Source organism: Bactrocera oleae, chromosome 6 (assembly GCF_042242935.1).
Source record: "Bactrocera oleae isolate idBacOlea1 chromosome 6, idBacOlea1, whole genome shotgun sequence".
NCBI lineage: Eukaryota > Metazoa > Arthropoda > Insecta > Diptera > Tephritidae > Bactrocera > Bactrocera oleae.
This window is the reverse complement of record NC_091540.1, coordinates 28,272,877-28,294,382: the sequence shown is the minus strand read 5'-3', so window position 1 is coordinate 28,294,382 and position 21,506 is coordinate 28,272,877. Positions and strand designations below refer to the sequence as shown.

Genomic DNA, 21,506 nt, shown 5'->3' with positions numbered 1-21,506 from the left:
GTAATTAATCGAAATCGTTTTATGATTTCGTCAACTCCAAACGCAGGGTTTCAAATTGCCGTCCGCGATGAAATACAAATCTATTACTTCAAGTTACAATGATATTATATCTACTATGTTTACAGAATTTTTCAAGTCAAACTACTGTAATAATTCTTCTAAAACTTTTCCCTATCAACACGTGCCGTGTCCGAATACTTTAATTAACGCTCCAACTATTTCTGAAGAAAACGTCCTACTTACATAAATAAGTTAAAACCATTTTTTAGTGTTTGGCCTAGATTCCCTCATGCTTCCTAAAAAATAGTGCCAAATATATTTACTTGCCTTTGACCAGGATATTAAATTCTTCTCTTAAACACGGTATATTTCAATATGGAAACAGTCTTTTATAATTCCTTTGCATAAAAGTGGACTTAGGTCCAACATTGAAAACTATAGAGGTATCGTAAAACTATCAGTTATACCTAAACTTTTGAAGCTATCATCACTGACCATATAACCTTTTCGATTTCTCCGTTAATTTTCCCATCTCAGTATAGATTTCGTAAAGGAAAATCGACTCTAATAAAGTTGAATTTGTAAACCATGTATCATTGGGTTTTAGCGAACATAAGCATACGAATGTTATATACACAGACTTTAGCAAAGCTTTCGATAACGAAACCTTTCGATTTTTATGCATAAACTTGATCTGCTGGGCTTTCAGCCAAGATTTCTTAAATAGTAAATAAAAGCTTCTTATCTTTATAATAGAATACAACGAGTGATATTTGAGGATACTCCTTTAGATACAATTAATGTCTCTTCAGGTGTTCCGCAAGGTAGTCATCTTGGCCCGATTCTGTTCTTGTTGTTATTAACGATATCTCTTCAGTAATAGAATTCTCAAAAATTTTAGGAAAGGTGCCTGTTGCAAGCCTAGTCGTAAATTTTACGTCTAAAATCCTGTAGATCTAATTTCGAACTAAACGAACCATTCCGCCGTATATGCCATGATTTTAATTCTCATTTCTTTTCTGACTCGGCTAATTTCGTACGTATGCGGATTGCGCCCCTCACATCGGTTGGGCGGGAGGAGCTCGGCTTATTATATTATATAATACTAAATATATATCCAGCATGCAATTAGTCACCGCATGATACGAACCACCTCTTGCATGTCCTACGGATCCCAGTCATCTAACACCCTTCTCCCTATGGTCCGCCCCCGGCGAAACAGCTCGTTTCCTGGGCCTCCCGTGAGATGACTTCGACGACAACCAAACTGAAACTTACCACCCAAGCGGCGATTAGATAACCGTTACAACAACCACAGGAAAGAGTTTTAGAATTATTACAGTAGTTTGACTTGAAAAATTCTGCAAACATATTGGATATGTGATTTTTATGTGACATGATTTGTATTTCATCTCGGACGGATATTTGGAAATCTTCCGTTTGGAGTTAACGCAATCATAAAACAATTTTAGATTACGTATAATATTCTTTTTACCTTATATAAGTAAATGTTATAACATTTTTGGTTTAGGTCTAAATACAGAATATTTAGAATAGTCGACAAGAGACAAGTTTTCGTACGTAGTATAATATTGTTAACATAGGTATGTCGGTTATAGGTATAAATTAAGTAATACCTGAAAATATGTATCTTTAATTCATGAAGTTATAGTTTCTTTCGATTAGAATTTTCAAAAAAATATCCCCAGATCAACAAATTAAGTGAAATTTTAATTTAATTCAAGGCGGAGGTGTTAAAATTTAATTATACATATATTTTATTTACACAAAAAAAGGAAATTTAAAAAAATTAAATGTTAATGTTTTGAGTCATATGTATGTACTTGTATGTATTCATACTAGTTTCAACGTAAATTATTTGAATCTGAAAATTGTATTTGTTTTGAAAGCGTAATTAGGAATATAATAATAATAATAGTTAAAAGTATTCACTTACCGCAATACAGTTCGTAATTTTTGGTGAATACGATTGGTCGTTGGTAAGGTTTAAGCCTATGTTATTGTGACTGCGTGGAGTATCATAAAATTTTGGATCAAGATTATTTAATGGAGTAATTGGATTTTCAAGCTGAAAAAAAAGGAACGTTAATTTATTCTTTAATATATTTAAATAAAAAATTTTAGATTAGAACTAAACAGCGATCAATAAATATTTAAAAACAAACCGTTATTTCGCTATTATTTCAATGTTTATGAAAAAATAGTATTTCATTAGTTTTATATCTAACAGGTAATTTCAGGTGCAGCCGAAAGTTGCAGTCTCGTATTAAAATAAAAAACAATAGACGTGAGAAAATGTTCGAGTGTCTGAAAATCGTTATATTAAATAAGTGTAATCAAACATTAGTTATTAGCTGAAACAGCAAATACAAAATATTAAAATTCATATCAGTAGGATAGGAACCAAATATTACATGCTGTAAAGAAGTAAGGAAGGAAAACAACTTGCAAGAATCAAAGCCCGGGAAATTTCTTCAGGTGTTGGTAAAACCTTATATTAAACAAGTAAGGAAGGGCTAAGTTCGGATGTAACCGAACATTTTATACTTTCACAAAGTCAAATGGTATACTCGTTTGAGATTTCTTTATATGTTTTAATAATTTTAAGTAGGAACAGTTGCCTCAGTTATTTACAGCCATAGTGAAATTAATTACAACCATTTGTAAACTAAATTTACTAAATACACAACTGTATTGAGGAGTATGAAAAGAAATCCTTTTTTGACAATGAATAAAATTTTTTATTTATTATATCGAGATTATTATACATATTTAGCTTAAGAACAATAAATATTAACAACTTTAAAAATTATATTAATTTGTATATAATATTCTTATACATATATCCAAATTATATTTCTTTGCTCCTTATACTATTTAATTTCTATCATACATTTATACAATGTTTTATACATATAATTTAAATTTTCTTAATTTTATTAATTAACTTATTTACATATTTTTCTTATTGTCTTAAAAACTACTGACAAAATTGCTATACCATTCTTATTCGATTATATTTAAAAACAAGTAAGGAAGGGCTAAGTTCGGATGTAACCGAACATTTTATACTCTCGCAAAGTCAAATAGTATACTCGTTTGAGATTTCTTTGTGGATTGACTGATATTTTCGGTAGAAGGTCAACTATAGGCACTGGGGTCTACATATTTAGTACTTAGGGGCTTAAACAGTTTTGTTTCGATTTAGACAATTTTTGGCCACAAGGTGTCATTCTTTAATCGCATTATTCACGCAAAGTTTTATCCCGATACAGTCATTGTTGCTTGATATGCATAGTGGAAAGTGAAAGAATCAGATGGAATTTAAAATGGTGCTATATGGGAAGTAGGCGTGGTTGTAGTCCGATTTCGCCCATTTCGCACTATGACATAGAAACATGAGAAGAACGTTATGCACCGAATTTGGTTGAAATCGGTTAAGCAGATCTCAAGATTTGGGTTTTCACCTAAAAGTGGGCTGTGCCACGCCCACTGTCTAATTTTGAACGCGGTTCCTATAAAGTCATCTCATACCATCCCAGAGATAAAATTTAATGTCTCTGGCGTGTTTAGTGCTTGATTTATCGCGCTTTTAGTAGTTTTTAACAGTACCGTTATATGGGGAGTGGGCGGAGTTGCCACCCGATTTCAACTATTTTCACATTGTAGGTAGAGGTTCTAAAAACATTTGCTTCCAGTGAATTTTGTTATTATAGCATTAGCGGTTTAGGAGATATGCACATTAAACCTATTAGAGGCGGCACCATGCCCACTTAAAACAAAAAATTTAACTGCAGATGCCCCTCCCTAATGTGATCTCGTGTACCAAATAACAGTCTTGTATCTTATTGCGGATCTTAGTTATGACAATTTATTTGTTTTTGATTAATGGCGTTTTGTGGGCGTGGCAGTGGTCCGATTACGCCCATCTGCAATACTAACCGTCTCACGGTACCAAGAAACATGTCTACCAAGTTTCATAGAGATATCTCAATTTTTACTCAAGTTAGGGCTTGCACGGACGGACAGACAGTCACCCGGATTTCAACTCGTCTCTTCATTTTGATCATTTATATATAACCCTATATCTAACTCGATTAGTTTTAGGTGATACAAACAACCATTAGGTGAACAAAACTATTATACTCTGTAGCAACAGGTTGCGAGAGTATAAAAATTAAGAGCTATTGTAGTAAGTCTGAAAACTTTAGTTTGAAATAGAAACATAAATACTGTCATGATAGCTGTGTACTGTCCTCAAAGTAATTGCATTAACATGGGAAGGATCCATGTTTGAAAATGTCCAATCAATTTGTGTACCGGCAGGTGTAGTTGAATATTCTACACCAATCAGGGAACTAAAGTTTTTTCTTAGAGCAGATTTCCTATTGTAGTCCCTGTAGATATTAAACAAATGTTTAAATTTCCAACAATTAGCACATATTGATTGCATAACTCAGAAGTAAGGACTTCCTGAAGTTCTGATGTTCGGGAAATCAAAAAATTTAAACTTGTTATCAGAGCTTTATTTGTGTTCAATTCACTCAGTTCCATAAATACTGGATCCGATTCAGAAAATTTGTTAGGAGGAATTAAATTTCCTATGATGAATAGATCTTCTGCAGTGGTAGCTCGACTACAAGCGACATGTATTGAAGAACTAGGCATTCTGGGTCGAGTATGAACTACAACTTTATTATATGTGGCACCCTGACTTTTATGAATAGTTATTCTCTCAGCCGGAACAACTGGAAACTGATTTCTTTCAATTGAAATTTGTTCATTTCTTTTATATAGAAAAGATTTTAGAACTTTTTCAATTGGTGTCCAAGAACTTTCTAGAGAATAAGGCTTTTTTGATCGTGCTATCAAACCAACAGAAGGTATCAAAAATTTAATCCACAGAATTGTTGGAAAAGAACAATTTTAATCAATTTGCATAAAATGTCCAGCTGCCCAATTAACCAAGCCATCACACGTGTATATATTCACCGTAATCATATATTTGACGGAGCTTTTTAGTGTCAAGGGCATAGGGCAGTCCCTGCGTTTCAGAAGTCATGAAAAGTTTAACTCTTTGACAAAATATTATCATTTTCATCTATAGCAATTCCCAACCACACCTTAACTGAGTCTTTTGCAGTTGAAAGGATAGCTTCAATTGGGATTCGACTGAGCTTAAGGGCATTGAAATTATTTGTCTGTTCAATAGACCAAAATAAATGTATGGCACCATCGGGAACTTCCTCGAAATTAACTACTCGAGTTTCAATGAGTGATATATCCTCATTTGTCATAGTACGAGATGTCATACGGTTTAATGCAATTGCAAAGGCCTGATCCTCCCGTTTTCTTATTATATCTGTTAATTTAAAGTATTTAAGTAACTCCCACAAAGGGGAACCACCTAAAGTTGGTAGTTATGCATCATTGGAATTAGGAGAGAATATTCACCTATCTAACAGGTGAGAGTTCATATCACCAAACACTATGACCGGTATACCACCGAAAGGGCTGTCTGTTTTGAAAATTTGTTTTAATCTCGCATCAACAGAGCTAAACAAACTTGCACCTATCATCGATACTTCATCATGTATGACCAATTTTAAATCGATAAGTCTGGAATACAATAAATTACCTGTGTCATTGCTAAGTGGCATCAACTCTCTATTCAACTGATTAACAGGTAAAGAGAATATTGAATGAAGGGTCATTCCACCTATTCCGAATGCAGCTTTAAACCTAGGTGTGCAAAGAAGAACTTTTAAGGAACTTGGATTTGATCCAGGTGTAGAATTGTAATGATGGTTAAGAGCTTGATATATTGCAGATATCAAACGACTCTTTCCTACCCCTGCACCGCCGCCAATGAACTCAAAAAATGGGCGATTTGTTTTTAGCTGGTGCATCAAATGTGTTAAATAGGTTCTTTGCTTAGTATTTAGACTTTGAACTAAAGAAAATAATTCCCCAACTGGAATTAAAGGGGGTAGTTTAATAAGTTTAATATTGCAATCAGGTTCAGTGCCATTATCTGTTGAATCTTCACCATGCAAGTCTAGCAAATTTATATTTGGGTTTATTTTTGAAACTGCCAACACATTTTCCACGATAGGGAGCACCTTCCTGGCCAAACCTTCTATACCGAATTATACAATTATACACGTCTTTAAGAAGCATGACAACCCCGCTTTCTGGTATATTATTGTCTTCCCTCTCTTTTTCTTCATGATCACTGTCTTGGGCTCTTCTACTAGATTTTAAATATTTATAACTAGATGAAAAATCAGCTAAACAAAGAGTTTCTTACTGATCGGATCTCTGAACATAACGGTCTAAAATAGCGGCTACGAATATTTCAGTCGAACCTGAAGGAAAGTTCTGAAGTTATGCTCTAGGTTTTACCATTCGAACACGTTCCTTAGGTCGAGAAGTATTTATAAATATTTCTGCATTATTTGCTTCCGAAAGATGGAGCCCATGCATCAATCTACTGCTTCTTGTGCTGCTATTTTTGTACCTGATATAAATTTGTGACCTATATGTCTAAATTTTTGCTTAACAGTATAATTATCAGCATTTACCTCTGATATAGCTTCATTTAAGAGCCTAGAAATTCCCCTGTTATACTTGTTAATATAGTTACTTATATTATAAATGAACAGCAAGCATATGCATCCAGTATATATTGGATATCCATATTTGCCCTATGGAGTTCCAAAATCAGAGAATTTTAAGCGTTTATAAAACTGTTGTCCTCTTATTTCCTCTAGTACAACACCAACTGTGGTTATGCTTTTGATAACCCAAATAATTTTCTAAGTGGCTGACCGAACCATCTGTAAAAATATAATTGTCAATTAAACTAATGATATCAGCGAATGTCTAAGGATCTTGAAGGTTGATCCTGGGAGCATTATTAAGCCAATACATGACATGTACATGCGGGGAACTTCTCTGTTGAAACTCCACTCTCCAGTAGAAATTTGTGACAAAATGCTTTCCAAAAATGCTGGTATTATCTTTAAAAGGCTTAAGAATTTGTCGATGGCGGTGGTCAAAATATCTAGCAGAAGTAGCCGCATCTGACCGAATTAAGCGATATCTATATTGGCCTGCTAAAATATTGGCTTTCCCTACTGAAATATCTTTAGTTCAAAAGTTTTAGAGATGATGACCAAAAGCTCAACCCATTGAGATTTAGCAGCCAATAAAGTGATAAAGAAGGTTGGAAGCCCAAAATTTGCGAATCATAGCGATTGCCTTTTTTTTCCCATCATCGTGTTAAATCAACAACAAACAAAGTTTCCGTTTAATAGATTTTGGCCCGTAACTCGTACTAATCCTAATTTCCTAATAGCACAAAAATTGTGACTTTCATCTTCTGAAGGAAATTTTTGCATTAAAATAAGGCGGATGCAGCATTCGGGTGACCTTGCGCAGTAGTTTCGAAATTTAATTTGCGAACTTGGTGTCAAACCCATAAACCGCCACGCAAATTCATATTTCAGTAGGGCCCTTCTCTATATTTTGGAAATAAATGTTTTTGAATCTGTTAAATTGACACTATAATCAGTTTCTATAACATTATTTTCTCTCGTTAATTGGATTCGTTGGGACTGCCTTTGGTTTTCAATTTGTCTATTGAGTGGGTTATCTCTACGAAGGCGAACTTGACCTTGTCTAAGACGTCTCTGATTCAAAATTTCTTCCCTCATACCCCTCCTGCTAAGCTGTCGATGTTGTGTTTCTCTATCACGCTCCTTTCTTCTTATTTCAGGATTTCTTCTTGCATATTCTCTTAGCATTTGATCACGAATGCGCTCTAAATTCCTATACTCACGATTTCTTCTTTCGGGGTCTTCGCGCCAAGATCTATGACCTCGAATATTCCTTTTTTTTTGCTTTTCAGAACGAATTTGAGGATTTAGACGTTTTGCCTTATGTTGAACAGTATTAAAATTTTGTTCAGAAGACCGTACCTCGAGATTTTTCCGCCTGGTTCTATTTAGATTTGTATTGATAAGTTACTCGAACAGACGTACATCGGAATTTAATCTACGATTAGCGTGACTTACAGTATCTTGTGACTGCTCACTATCTCTATATAATGAGTTTGCACGAAGAACTCTCAAAAGTCTTCTATTCTGAAGACAAAATATATAAAATACTTATAATTTCATATAATACTTAAAAGATTCCGCCCGTCCGGGTGTGAAAAGTTGGATCCTAGGTGCTGCTCTCTTTCACTGTAATTGAGTCCTTGCTTTGACTCCTTTTCTGTTCGGTGTATAGGTACTTTGGTTGAATATACTGGTATAAATGTTTGTACATATGTACGTATAGTAATAGTTTAAACACTATATAAGTGATACACTGAAATTTGTTTGAAGAAATCACTTTTTTGGTCAAAAAATCTAAGGAAACTACAAACAGTGTACTGATATTTATTATACTCTTGCAACATGTTGCTACAGAGTATAATAGTTTTGTTATGGTATATTTTTGTTCACACAAACAAGAAAACACGAGGATCGATGGTACCTATTTTGAAAGGTCATGAAGGCTAAATAATCTTAATATCTAAACCTTTCATAAGCTGCCAACGGCGCTGGGTAAATCCCAAAAAGTTCTTAACTATAATTTTCTTGAGTTTACATGACCTTCATATTAAAATGTGTCGCAAAACTGAAATAATAGACAGCAGAATTTTAACCGATAGGGTCGCAGTTTATCTGTTACCAAATAAAAAGCGTATCGTGCCGCTAAGTACTAACATTTATTTCATGCGATTTTTTCTAGAAAGATATTTTTGCTCTATACAAAGTCCAGCACTCTAAGAAATTCGTTTACATTGTAGTCTGTTATAAGTTCAACATGATGGCTGAGAAAATATACCTATCCACTCATTATCACCAAATATTAGAAGAAATATATGTATATAGAAACCTATTGTATATCTATCTCGATTAGTTTTAGATGGTACAAACAACCGTTAGGTGAACAAAACTATACCCTGTTGCAACATGTTGCGAAAGAATTAAACATCCATTATTTGATGAAATCGTGAAAAAATTACGATCAAATGTGGTATCCTATAAACTTATTTTGAAGGTCATAGACTCACTTAGTTTTATTATTATATGTTACTTCCCGTCAGCGAAAATTATATAAAAAACACCTTCAAATGATCAAATATATGTTGGTGATATAAACTCGACCAAAGTGGCTAAATTTTATATTTAAGCTTATGTGGAAAACGTGAGTCAACCAGAGAATCGGAATTCATTATGTGAAGGTGTGAGGTTTAGACCAAGGTATATACTAATTTAATTCTTCATAATTCAACGTCAAACCACATAATCACGTATCACTTAGTTTCATTAAAATATGATATTTTGATGATTAATTTTGACATTGCTCAGCTATACTCGAGAACATATTTTGAAGCAATTTCATATATAAACAAGTAAGGAAGGGCTAAGTTCGGATGTAACCGAACATTTTATACTCTCGCAAAGTTAAATGGTATATTCGTTTGAGACTTCTTTATATATTTTAATAATTAGAAGTAGGAACTGTTGCCTTAGCAGGGAACTAAAGTTTTTTTCTTGGAGCAGATTTCTTATTGCAGTCCCTGTAGACATTAAACAAATGTTAAAATCTCCAACAATTAGCACATTTTGATTGCCTAACTCAGAAATAAGGACTTCCTGAAGTTCTACAATTAATTGTCTAACAGAGAAAGCTGAATTTCTATATAGAACCAGAATATTAATATTGAAACATTCAAACAAAACCGCTTCTAAAACTTTGCGGTCTGAATAAATTTTCTTTACAGCCTTTGATTCTATAGAGCAAGCAATGCTATGCTTTTCATATATTATAATGCCCCGTTTATTTCTGTTGGTTGTTTCCGTGCTATCTATCCTCAGCTCGTTAATTGGAATAAATCCTGGTATATCAAAACTTTCGCAAGGATAACTCCAAGTTTCTACAAAACATAAAATATCTGAAGATAGCATCAAACAGTCGCTTTTTATATGATTAATGTGAGCGTGAAGACTCTGAACATTATGGAATAAAATTTGATGTCCTGATGTTCGGGAAATCATAAAATTGAAACTTGTTGTCAAAGCTTTATTTGTGTTCAATTCCCTCAGTTCCCTAAATACGGGATCCGATTCAGAAAATTTGTTAGGAGGAATAAAATTTCCTATGATGAATAGATCTTCTGCAGTGGTAGCTCGACTACAAGCGACATGTATTGAAGAACTAGGCATTCTGGGTCGAGTATGAACTACAACTTTATTATATGTGGCACCCTGACTTTTATGAATAGTTATTCTCTCAGCCGGAACAACTGGAAACTGATTTCTTTCAATTTAAATTTGTTCATTTCTTTTATATAGAAAAGATTTTAGAACTTTTTCAATTGGTGTCCAAGAACTTTCTAGAGGATGAGGCTTTTTTGATCGTGCTATCAAACCAACAGAAGGTATCAAAAATTTAATCCACAGAATTGTTGGAAAAGAACAATTTTAATCAATTTGCATAAAATGTCCAGCTGCCCAATTAACCAAGCCATCACACGTGTATATATTCACCGTAATCATATATTTGACGGAGCTTTTTAGTGTCAAGGGCATAGGGCAGTCCCTGCGTTTCAGAAGTCATGAAAAGTTTAACTCTTTGACAAAATATTATCATTTTCATCTATAGCAATTCCCAACCACACCTTAACTGAGTCTTTTGCAGTTGAAAGGATAGCTTTAATTGGGATTCGACTGAGCTTAAGGGCATTGAAATTATTTGTCTGTTCAATAGACCAAAATAAATGTATGGCACCATCGGGAACTTCCTCGAAATTAACTACTCAAGTTTCAATGAGTGATATATCCTCATTTGTAATAGTACGAGATGTCATACGGTTTAATGCAAGTGCAAAGGCCTGATCCTCCCGTTTTCTTATTATATCTGTTAATTCAAAGTATTTAAGTAACTCCCACAAAGGGGAACCACCTAAAGTTGGTAGTTATGCATTATTGGAATTAGGAGAGAATATTCACCTATCTAACAGGTGAGAGTTGCTTCATATCACCAAACACTATGACCGGTATACCACCGAAAGGGCTGTCTGTTTTGAAAATTTGTTTTAATCTCGCATCAACAGAGCTAAACAAACTAGCACCTATCATCGATACTTCATCATTTATGACCAATTTTAAATCGATAAGTCTGGAACACAATGAATTCACTGTGTCATTGCTAAGTGGCCTCAACTCTCTATTCAACTGATTAACAGGTAAAGAGAATATTGAATGAAGGGTCATTAGAATTGTAACGATGGTTAAGAGCTTGATATATTGCAGATATCAAACGACTCTTTCCTACACCTGCACCGACGCCAATGAACTCATAAAATGGGAGATTTGTTTTTAGGTGGTGCATCAAATGTGTCAAATAGGTTCTTTTCTTAGTATTTAGACTTTGAACTAAAGAAAATAATTCCCCAACTGGAATTAAAGGGGGTAGTTTAATAAGTCTAATATTGCAATCAGATTCAGTGCCATTATCTGTTGAATCTTCGCCATGCAAGTCCAGCAAATTTATATTTGGGTTTATTTCTGGAAGTGCCAACAATCTGAACTCATTTTCCACGATAGGTAGTTCATTTTGAGCACCTTCGTCCAAGTCTATTTCATTATAAAGACTTTCTAGAACATTTTCAAGTTCTCTTTACTCAAAAACATCATATTTTCTTTGATTTTCCTCAATTATAATACGATGTGTTATGCAAGAATGCTCATTATCGTTTTCAATGAGATCTTGCTGTTCATTCCGCCAAGGATAGTAAAGCATGAACATTTCGCGGAAATACTCAACTTTGGCCAAATCTGGGTTAAACCTTCTATACCGAATAATACAAGGTTTAGTACGTTTTTTCACAAAACCGCTACCGTCTTTAAGAGGCATGACAACCCCGCTTTCTGGTAAATTATCGTCTTCCCTCTCTTGTTCTTCATGATCACTATCTTGTGCTCTTCTACTAGATTTCAAATATTAATACCTAGATGCAAAATTAGCTAAACAAAGAGTTTCTAACTGATCGGATCTTAGAACATAACGGTCTAAAATACCGGCTACGAATATTTCAGTCGAACCTGAAGAATGGTTCTGAAGTTCCGCTCTAGATTTTACCATTCGAACACGTTCCTCAGGTCGAGAGGTATTTATAAATATTTCTGCATTACTTGCTTCCGAAAGATGGGGCCCAATGCAGCAATATACTGCTTTTTGTGCAGATATTTCTGTGCCTGATATAAATTTGTGACCTATATGTCTAAATTTTTGCTTAACAGTATAATTTCCAGCATTTACCTCTGATATAGCTTCATTTAAGAGCCTAGAAATTTCCCTGTTAGACTTGTTAATATAATTAATTATATATAAACAGCAAGCATATGCATCCAGTATATATTGGATATCCATATTTGCTCTATTGAGTTACAAAATCAGAGGATTATAAGCGTTTATAAAACGATCCTGTAATTTTCTTTTTAGAAAAATTTTGGGTTTTGTTAAACTTGACCTAAGGGCTAACAAATAGTCATCAAAATACATATTTATTCTACTATCAGACAGGAACTGTTCAAAATCGTTTAAATTAGAAATGTCTTCTGGAGTCATATTTGAATTTAAAACGTTTTGAATTTTGAAAAAGTTTTCCTTGTGTCTTTCTGAATTTTGACTTGTTTCTGTAAGAGGTAACAGTATTTGCGTTGAAGGCATTGATGGATATGGTATACCAAAACGACAAAACTGTTGTCCTCTTATTTCCCTAGTACAAGACCGACTGTGGTTATGCTTTTGATAATAATTTTCTAAGTGGCTGATCGAACCATCGGTAAAAATATAATTGTCAATAAAACTAATGACATCAGGGAATGTCTGAGGATCTTGAAGGTTGATCCTGGGAGCATTTTTAAGCCAATACATGCCATGTACATGCGGGGAACCTCTCTGTTGAAACTCCACTCTCCAGTAGAAATTCGTAACAAAATGCTCTCCAAAAATTCCGGCGCTATCTTTAAAAAAGATTAAGAATTTGTCGATAGCGGTAGTCAAAATATCTAACACAAGTAACCGCGTCTGACCGAATTAAGCAATATCTATCTTGGGTTGTTGGCTTCCTCTTCCGAAATATCTTTAGAATCAACAGTTTTAGAGAGAATGACCAAAAGCTCAACCCACTGAGATTCTGCAGCCGATAAAGTGATAAAGAAGGTTGGAAGCCCAAATTGGCGAATCATAGCGATTGCCTTTTTCTTCTCAGCTTCCCAGTGCGCAGGTGAGGATCTAACGCCTTTCAAAACCTTGTAACCATCATCGTGTTGAATCAAGTTTTGAACAAAGTTTTCGTTTAATAGATTTTGGGCCGTAACTCGGTTGCGACCTGAAAACTTTCTAAGGCAAATGGAATGGTACACGCTCTTCTGTCAAAACGGCGAATTTCAGAACGTATTATCTTGCTATACGTTTCAGAGCATGTATGCTTCTGCCCAACGTATATTGTTCCAAATGACAACTCTTCTGAATTATTATCTTGAATTATGTCAATTGGTCTTTGTCCTTCACCTGGCGCTATAACTAAACAGTTATAGTCTAAGTTTTCTACAGGAATATTGTCCAAAAGAATTTCTTTACCGCCTGGATTTAGTTCTGAAGGTAAAAGACCCGTGGGAATATTATTGACTGAGGGATTATCATGAGAAGTTTGAATGTTGAATGTTGCGGAATTCTCTGCAGATGCAACAAACGGAACTTCTTCTTGTTTGTTAAGTTTGTATATTGTGCTCACGATAAAGAGGGGTATTCACTAAAAATTGCAAAGCTTCTATAATCTTTGCGGGGCGTATGGTATGGATCATGTTTTCATGATTGTATTCCAAACGCCTTTTTCAGTGAATTTGTATAACATGAGCCTCATCAAAGGACCTTGGTAGAGATGTCACAATATTGTTAACAGAAATTGGTATATTAACAACAGCACCTTGGAGCAAACTCTGACCTTGATATCCTAACGGACGGATTGTCATAAAAGGCAATCTAGGCATTATGAGACGTTCTTCAATTGGGGTTAAACCTTTCAAACAATCCGGTATTTCAGGAAAGTCTAGACCGTTAGCTAAACATATTTTTGGAACGTTCTTTGTAACAATCGAATTTTTCCAAGTAGCACAAAAATTGTAATTTCCATCTTCTGAAGGAAATTTAGTTTCGCAATAGTTTCGAAATTTAATTTGCGAACTTGGTGTGAAAACCATAAGCCGCCGCAGCAAATACATATTTCAGTAGGGCCCTTATTTATATTTTGGATATAAATGTTTTTGAAATCTGTTAAATTGCCACTTTATCAGTTTCTATAACATTATTTTCTCTCGTTAATTGGATTCGTTGGGACTGCCTTTGGTTTTCAATTTGTCTATTGAGTGGGTTATCTCTACGAAGGCGAACTTGACCTTGTCTAAGACGTCTCTGATTCAAAATTTCTTCCCTCATACCCCTCCTACTAAGCTGTCGACGTTGTGTTTCTCTATCACGCTCCTCTCTCCTTATTTCAGGATTTCTTCTTGCATGTTCCCTTTGCATTTGATCTAGAATGCGCTCTAAATTCCTATACTCAGGATTTCTTGCGCGAAGTTCTCTATGATCCCTAGTGTTCCTACGTTGTTCATCATAACGTACCTCAGGATTTTCTCGACGAGATCTATGACCTCGAGTATTTCTTATTTGCTCTTCAGAGCGAATTTGGGGATCTTGCCGCCTTGTTCTATGTTGAACAGTATTTGCAACTTGCTCAACAGATCGAACCTCGGGGTCTTTACGCCGAGACCTATGACCTCGAGTATTTCTTATTTGCTCTTCAGAGCGAATTTGGGGATCTTACCGCCTTGTTCTATGTTGAACAGTATTTGCAGCTTGCTCAACAGATCGAACCTCGGGGTCTTCACGCCGAGACCTATGACCTCGAGTATCTCTTATTTGCACTTCAGAGCGAATTTGCGGATTTTCCCGCCTGGTTCTATGTTGATTTGTATTGATAATTTGTTCGGACAGACGTACATCGGAATCTAATCTACGATTAGCGTGACTTACAGTATTTTGTGACTGCTCACTATCTCTATATAAAGAGTTTGCACGAAGAACTCTCATACGTCTTCTATTCTGAAGACGACTTAGTAATATAGATTTTCTACTTAATCTAAGCATAATTAATTAATAATAAATGGATTAATATATAAAATACTTATAGATAATACTTATATAATTCAGTTCGTCCGGGTGTTAAAAATTGGATCCTAGGTGCTGCTCTCTTTCACTGTAATTCCTTGTAAGTCCTTGCTATGCTATTGCTCGTCACTATATACTGTACTGTGTAATACACTAAAATTAGTTTGAATGAAGCACTTTGCTTGTAAAGACATCTAGTGAAACTGAAACTACAAACACGGTGTACTGATATTTATTATACTCTTGCAACATGTTGGTACAACTTACCTACTTTTGTATACCTATATATTACTTAGCTATTCACTAACATAATAATATATAATATTTAGTTATATTTATATTTTAGAAATTAGTAGTTTATTTCATTGTATTGAAATTAAGTTCTCGGAAAATCCCTCCGTAAATTACTTTTGTTAAACGCTTTCTAAAACAGGGGGATCTATGGTCCTATTTTGAAGGGTCTAACCATGAAGGCTAAATTAACAATAACTTGCATATTAAGTATAGTATACACATATGTAGAGCAGGTATGTAGATTTTCTTCTTTCTGTCTTAATATCTAAACCTTTCATAAGCTGCCAACGGCGTTAGGTAAAAATGTAATTTTCTTGAGTTTACAGTTCACCTCATGACCTTCATATTAAAATGTGTCACAAAACTGAAATAATAGACAGTAGCATGTAAACCGATGGTCGCAGTTTATCTATAACCACATAAAAAGGGTCTTTAGCCCTTTTGATACTACATTACTAATATTTATTTCATGCAATTTTTTCTAGAAAGATTTTTTTGCTCTATACAAAGTCCAGCACTCTAAGAAACTTTTTTAGCATTGTTGACTGGTATATTTTATAATAAGTTCAACATGATGGCTGAGAAAATATACCTAACCACTGATAATCACCAAATATTAGAAGAAATATATGTATATAGAAATATATATCTATCACTTTAGGTGATGCAAACAACTCTTTGGTGAACAAAACTATACTCTGTTGCAACATGTTGCGAAAGTATAAAAATGTTACGAAAGAATTCAACATTCATTACTCGATTATTATTTGGTATCTTATTAACTTATGTTATTGATCATAGATTTATTTTGTGTCAATACTATTTTTTTCTCCGAAAGATATAAGATTATAAAAAGAAGCTATTTAACTCAAACATGGTATATGTGATATAAGCTGAACCAAAGAGTTAGATTTAATATGTGGGGTATATGAGGTTGCTGTTGTACCAGAGGAGCGGAAATCAGTATATTAGGGTTATAAGGTTTAAACAAAGTCTAGACCAATTTCATTCATATGCAGCGATATACATTATTTTTAAGAAAAACTGTCCATTTAATTTCATTAAATTATCAAATTGACGAAAAAAATTATACCATAAGTGGTACATGTGAGCTGGGAAAATCAAAGGCCAGAAAATTCCTCCAAACCGTGTATTAAAAAATGTTGAATTAAACATCCATTATTAAATGATATCGTGATTAAATTACAATCAAATTTAGTATCTTCTTGACTTATATTAAAGGCCATAAACTTAGTCTCAGTTTTATTGCTTGAAGTGAGATATACATAAGTATGAATGAAAAAGATCCCAAGATATGGGTTTTCACCTAAAAGTGGGCGGTGTCACGCCCACTGTCTAATTTTGAACGCGGTTCCTATAGTCATCTCATACCATCCCTGAGATAAAATTTAATGTCTCTGGCGTGTTTAGTTCTTGATTTATCGCGCTTTTAGTAGTTTTTAACAGTACCGTTATATGGGGAGTGGGCGGGGTTGTCACCTGATTTCACCCATTTTCACACCGTAGGTAGAGGTGCTAAAACCATTTGCTTCCAGTGAATTTTGTTATTATAGCTTTAGTAGTTTAGGAGATATGCACAGTAAACCTATTAGGGGCGGGACCACGCCCACTTAAAAAAAATTTTAACTGCAGATGCCCCTCCCTAATGCGATCTCGTGTACCAAATAACAGTCTTGTATCTTATTGCGGATCTTAGTTATGACAATTTATTTGTTTTTGATTAATGGCGTTTTGTGGGCGTGGCAGTGGTCCGATTACGCCCATCTGCAATACCAACCGGCTTACTGTACCAAGAAACATGTGTACCAAGTTTCATAAAGATGTCTCAATTTTACTCAAGTTACAGCTTGCACATACCGACAGACGGACGGACAGACAGTCACCCGGATTTCAACTCGTCTCTTCATCCTGATCATTTATATATACCTAACCCTATATCTAACTCGATTAGTTTTAAATGATACAAACAACCGTTAGGTGAACAAAACTATTATACTCTGTAGCAACAGGTTGCGAGAGTATAAAAATTAAGAGCTATTGTAGTAAGTCTGAAAACTTTAGTTTGAAATAGAAACATAAATACTGTCATGATAGCTGTGTACTGTCCTCAAAGTAATTGCATTAACATGGGAAGGATCCATGTTTGAAAATGTCCAATCAATTTGTGTACCGGCAGGTGTAGTTGAATATTCTACACCAATCAGGGAACTAAAGTTTTTTCTTAGAGCAGATTTCCTATTGTAGTCCCTGTAGATATTAAACAAATGTTTAAATTTCCAACAATTAGCACATATTGATTGCATAACTCAGGTAAGGACTTCCTGAAGTTCTGATGTTCGGGAAATCAAAAAATTTAAACTTGTTGTCAGAGCTTTATTTGTGTTCAATTCACTCAGTTCCATAAATACTGGATCCGATTCAGAAAATTTGTTAGGAGGAATTAAATTTCCTATGATGAATAGATCTTCTGCAGTGGTAGCTCGACTACAAGCGACATGTATTGAAGAACTAGGCATTCTGGGTCGAGTATGAACTACAACTTTATTATATGTGGCACCCTGACTTTTATGAATAGTTATTCTCTCAGCCGGAACAACTGGAAACTGATTTCTTTCAATTGAAATTTGTTCATTTCTTTTATATAGAAAAGATTTTAGAACTTTTTCAATTGGTGTCCAAGAACTTTCTAGAGGATGAGGCTTTTTTGATCGTGCTATCAAACCAACAGAAGGTATCAAAAATTTAATCCACAGAATTGTTGGAAAAGAACAATTTTAATCAATTTGCATAAAATGTCCAGCTGCCCAATTAACCAAGCCATCACACGTGTATATATTCACCGTAATCATATATTTGACGGAGCTTTTTAGTGTCAAGGGCATAGGGCAGTCCCTGCGTTTCAGAAGTCTTGAAAAGTTTAACTCTTTGACAAAATATTATCATTTTCATTTATAGCAATTCCCAACCACACCTTAACTGATTTTTTTGCAGTTGAAAGGATAGCTTCAATTGGGATTCGACTGAGCTTAAGGGCATTGAAATTATTTGTCTGTTCAATAGACCAAAATAAATGTATGGCACCATCGGGAACTTCCTCGAAATTAACTACTCGAGTTTCAATGAGTGATATATCCTCATTTGTCATAGTACGAGATGTCATACGGTTTAATGCAATTGCAAAGGCCTGATCCTCCCGTTTTCTTATTATATCTGTTAATTTAAAGTATTTAAGTAACTCCCACAAAGGGGAACCACCTAAAGTTGGTAGTTATGCATCATTGGAATTAGGAGAGAATATTCATCTATCTAACAGGTGAGAGTTCATATCACCAAACAATATGACCGGTATACCACCGAAAGGGCTGTCTGTTTTGAAAATTTGTTTTAATCTCGCATCAACAGAGCTAAACAAACTTGCACCTATCATCGATACTTCATCATGTATGACCAATTTTAAATCGATAAGTCTGGAATACAATAAATTACCTGTGTCATTGCTAAGTGGCCTCAACTCTCTATTCAACTGATTAACAGGTAAAGAGAATATTGAATGAAGGGTCATTCCACCTATTCCGAATGCAGCTTTAAACCTAGGTGTGCAAAGAAGAACTTTTAAGGAACTTGGATTTGATCCAGGTGTAGAATTGTAATGATGGTTAAGAGCTTGATATATTGCAGATATCAAACGACTCTTTCCTACCCCTGCACCGCCGCCAATGAACTCAAAAAATGGGCGATTTGTTTTTAGCTGGTGCATCAAATGTGTTAAATAGGTTCTTTGCTTAGTATTTAGACTTTGAACTAAAGAAAATAATTCCCCAACTGGAATTTAAGGGGGTAGTTTAATAAGTTTAATATTGCAATCAGGTTCAGTGCCATTATCTGTTGAATATTCACCATGCAAATCCAGCAAATTTACATTTGGGTTTATTTTTCGAAGTGCCAACACATTTTCCACGATAGAGAGCACCTTCCTGGCCAAACGTTCTATACCGAATTATACAATTATACACGTCTTTAAGAGGCATGACAACCAGGCTTTCTGGTAAATTATTGTCTTCCCTCTCTTCTTCTTCATGATCACTGCCTTGTGCTCTTCTACTAGAATTAAAATATTTATAACTAGATGAAAAATCAGCTAAACAAAGAGTTTCTAACTGATCGGATCTTTGAACATTACGGTCTAAAATAGAGGCTACGAATATTTCAGTCGAACCTGAAGGAAACTTCTAAAGTTCTGCTCTAGGTTTAACCATTCGAACACGTTCCTTAGGTCGAGAAGTATTCATAAATATTTCTGCATTATTTGCTTCCGAAAGATGGAGCCCAATGCATCAATATACTGCTTCTTGTGCTGCTATTTCTGTACCTGATATAAATTTGTGACCTATATGTTTAAGTTTTTGCTTAACAGTATAATTTCCAGCATTTACCTCTGATATAGCTTCATTTACGAGCCTAGAAATTCCCCTGTTATACTTGTTAATATAGTTAATTATATTATATATGAACAGCAAGCATATGCATCCAGTATATATTGGATATCCATATTTGCCCTATGGAGTTCCAAAATCAGAGGATTTTAAGCGTTTATAAAACTATTGTCCTCTTATTTCCCTAGTACAAAACCGACTGTGGTTATGCTTTTGATAACCCAAATAATTTTCTAAGTGGCTGACCGAACCATCTGTAGAAATATAATTGTCAATTAAACTAATGACATCAGCGAATGTCTGAGGATCTTGAAGGTTGATCCTGGGAGCATTATTAAGCCAATACATGACGTGTACATGCGGGGAACTTCTCTGTTGAAACTCCACTCTCCAGTAGAAATTTGTGACAAAATGCTTTCCAAAAATGCGGGCGTTATCTTTAAAAAGCTCAACAATTTGTCGATAGCGGTAGTCAAAATATCTAGCACAAGTAACCGCGTCTGACCGAATTAAGCGATATCTATCTTGGGCTGCTAAAATATTGGCTTTCTCTACTGAAATATCTTTAGAATCAAAAGTTTTATAGAGGATGACCAAAAGCTCAACCCATTGAGATTTAGCAGCCAATAAAGTGATAAAGAAGGTTGGAAGCCCAAAATTGGCGAATCATAGCGATTGCCTTTTTTTCCCATCATCGTGTTAAATCAACAACAAAGTTTCCGTAACTCGGTTGCGACCTCAAAACTTTCTAAGGCAATTGCATGTACTAATCCTAATTTCCTAAAAATAGCACAAAAATTGTGATTTTCATCTTCTGAAGGAAATTTTTGCATTAAAAAGAAGGCGGATGCAGCATTCGGGTGACCTTGCGCAGTAGTTTCGAAATTTAATTTGCGAACTAGGTGTCAAACCCATAAACCGCCACGCATATATCAGTAGGACCCTTCTCTATATTTTGGAAATAAATGTTTTTGAATCTGTTAAATTGACACTATAATCAGTTTCTATAACATTATTTTCTCTCGTTAATCGGATTCATTGGGACAGCCTTTCGTTTTCAATTTCCCTACTGACCATGTTATCTCTATAAAGGCGAACTTGACTTTGTCTAAGACGTGTCTTCCCTCATACCTCCTGCTAAGCTGTCGACGTTGTGTTTCTCTATCACGCCCCTTTCTCCTTATTTCAGGATTTCTTCTTGCATATTCTCTTAGCATTTGATCACGAATGCGCTCTAAATTCCTATACTCACGATTTCTTCTTTCGGGGTCTTCGCGCCAAGATCTATGACCTCGAATATTCCTTTTTTTTTTGCTTTTCAGAACGAGAAAAAAAAATTTGTTCAGAAGACCGTACCTCGAGATTTTTCCACCTGGTTCTATTTAGATTTGTATTGATAAGTTACTCGAACAGACGTACATCGGAATCTAATCTACGATTAGC

The 21,506-nt window shown here is 34.7% G+C and overlaps 1 protein-coding gene across 1 annotated transcript in view; it reads right to left on the bottom strand.

Annotated features, from left to right (window-relative positions):
* The window catches only part of dos (daughter of sevenless), a 104,092-nt gene that overhangs the window by 14,412 nt on the left and 68,174 nt on the right, over window positions 1-21,506 (bottom strand). The window contains exon 4 of the mRNA XM_070112173.1: window positions 1,958-2,089. Within this exon, the coding sequence (XP_069968274.1) occupies window positions 1,958-2,089 (132 nt within the window). The remainder of the gene's footprint in view (window positions 1-1,957; window positions 2,090-21,506) is intronic.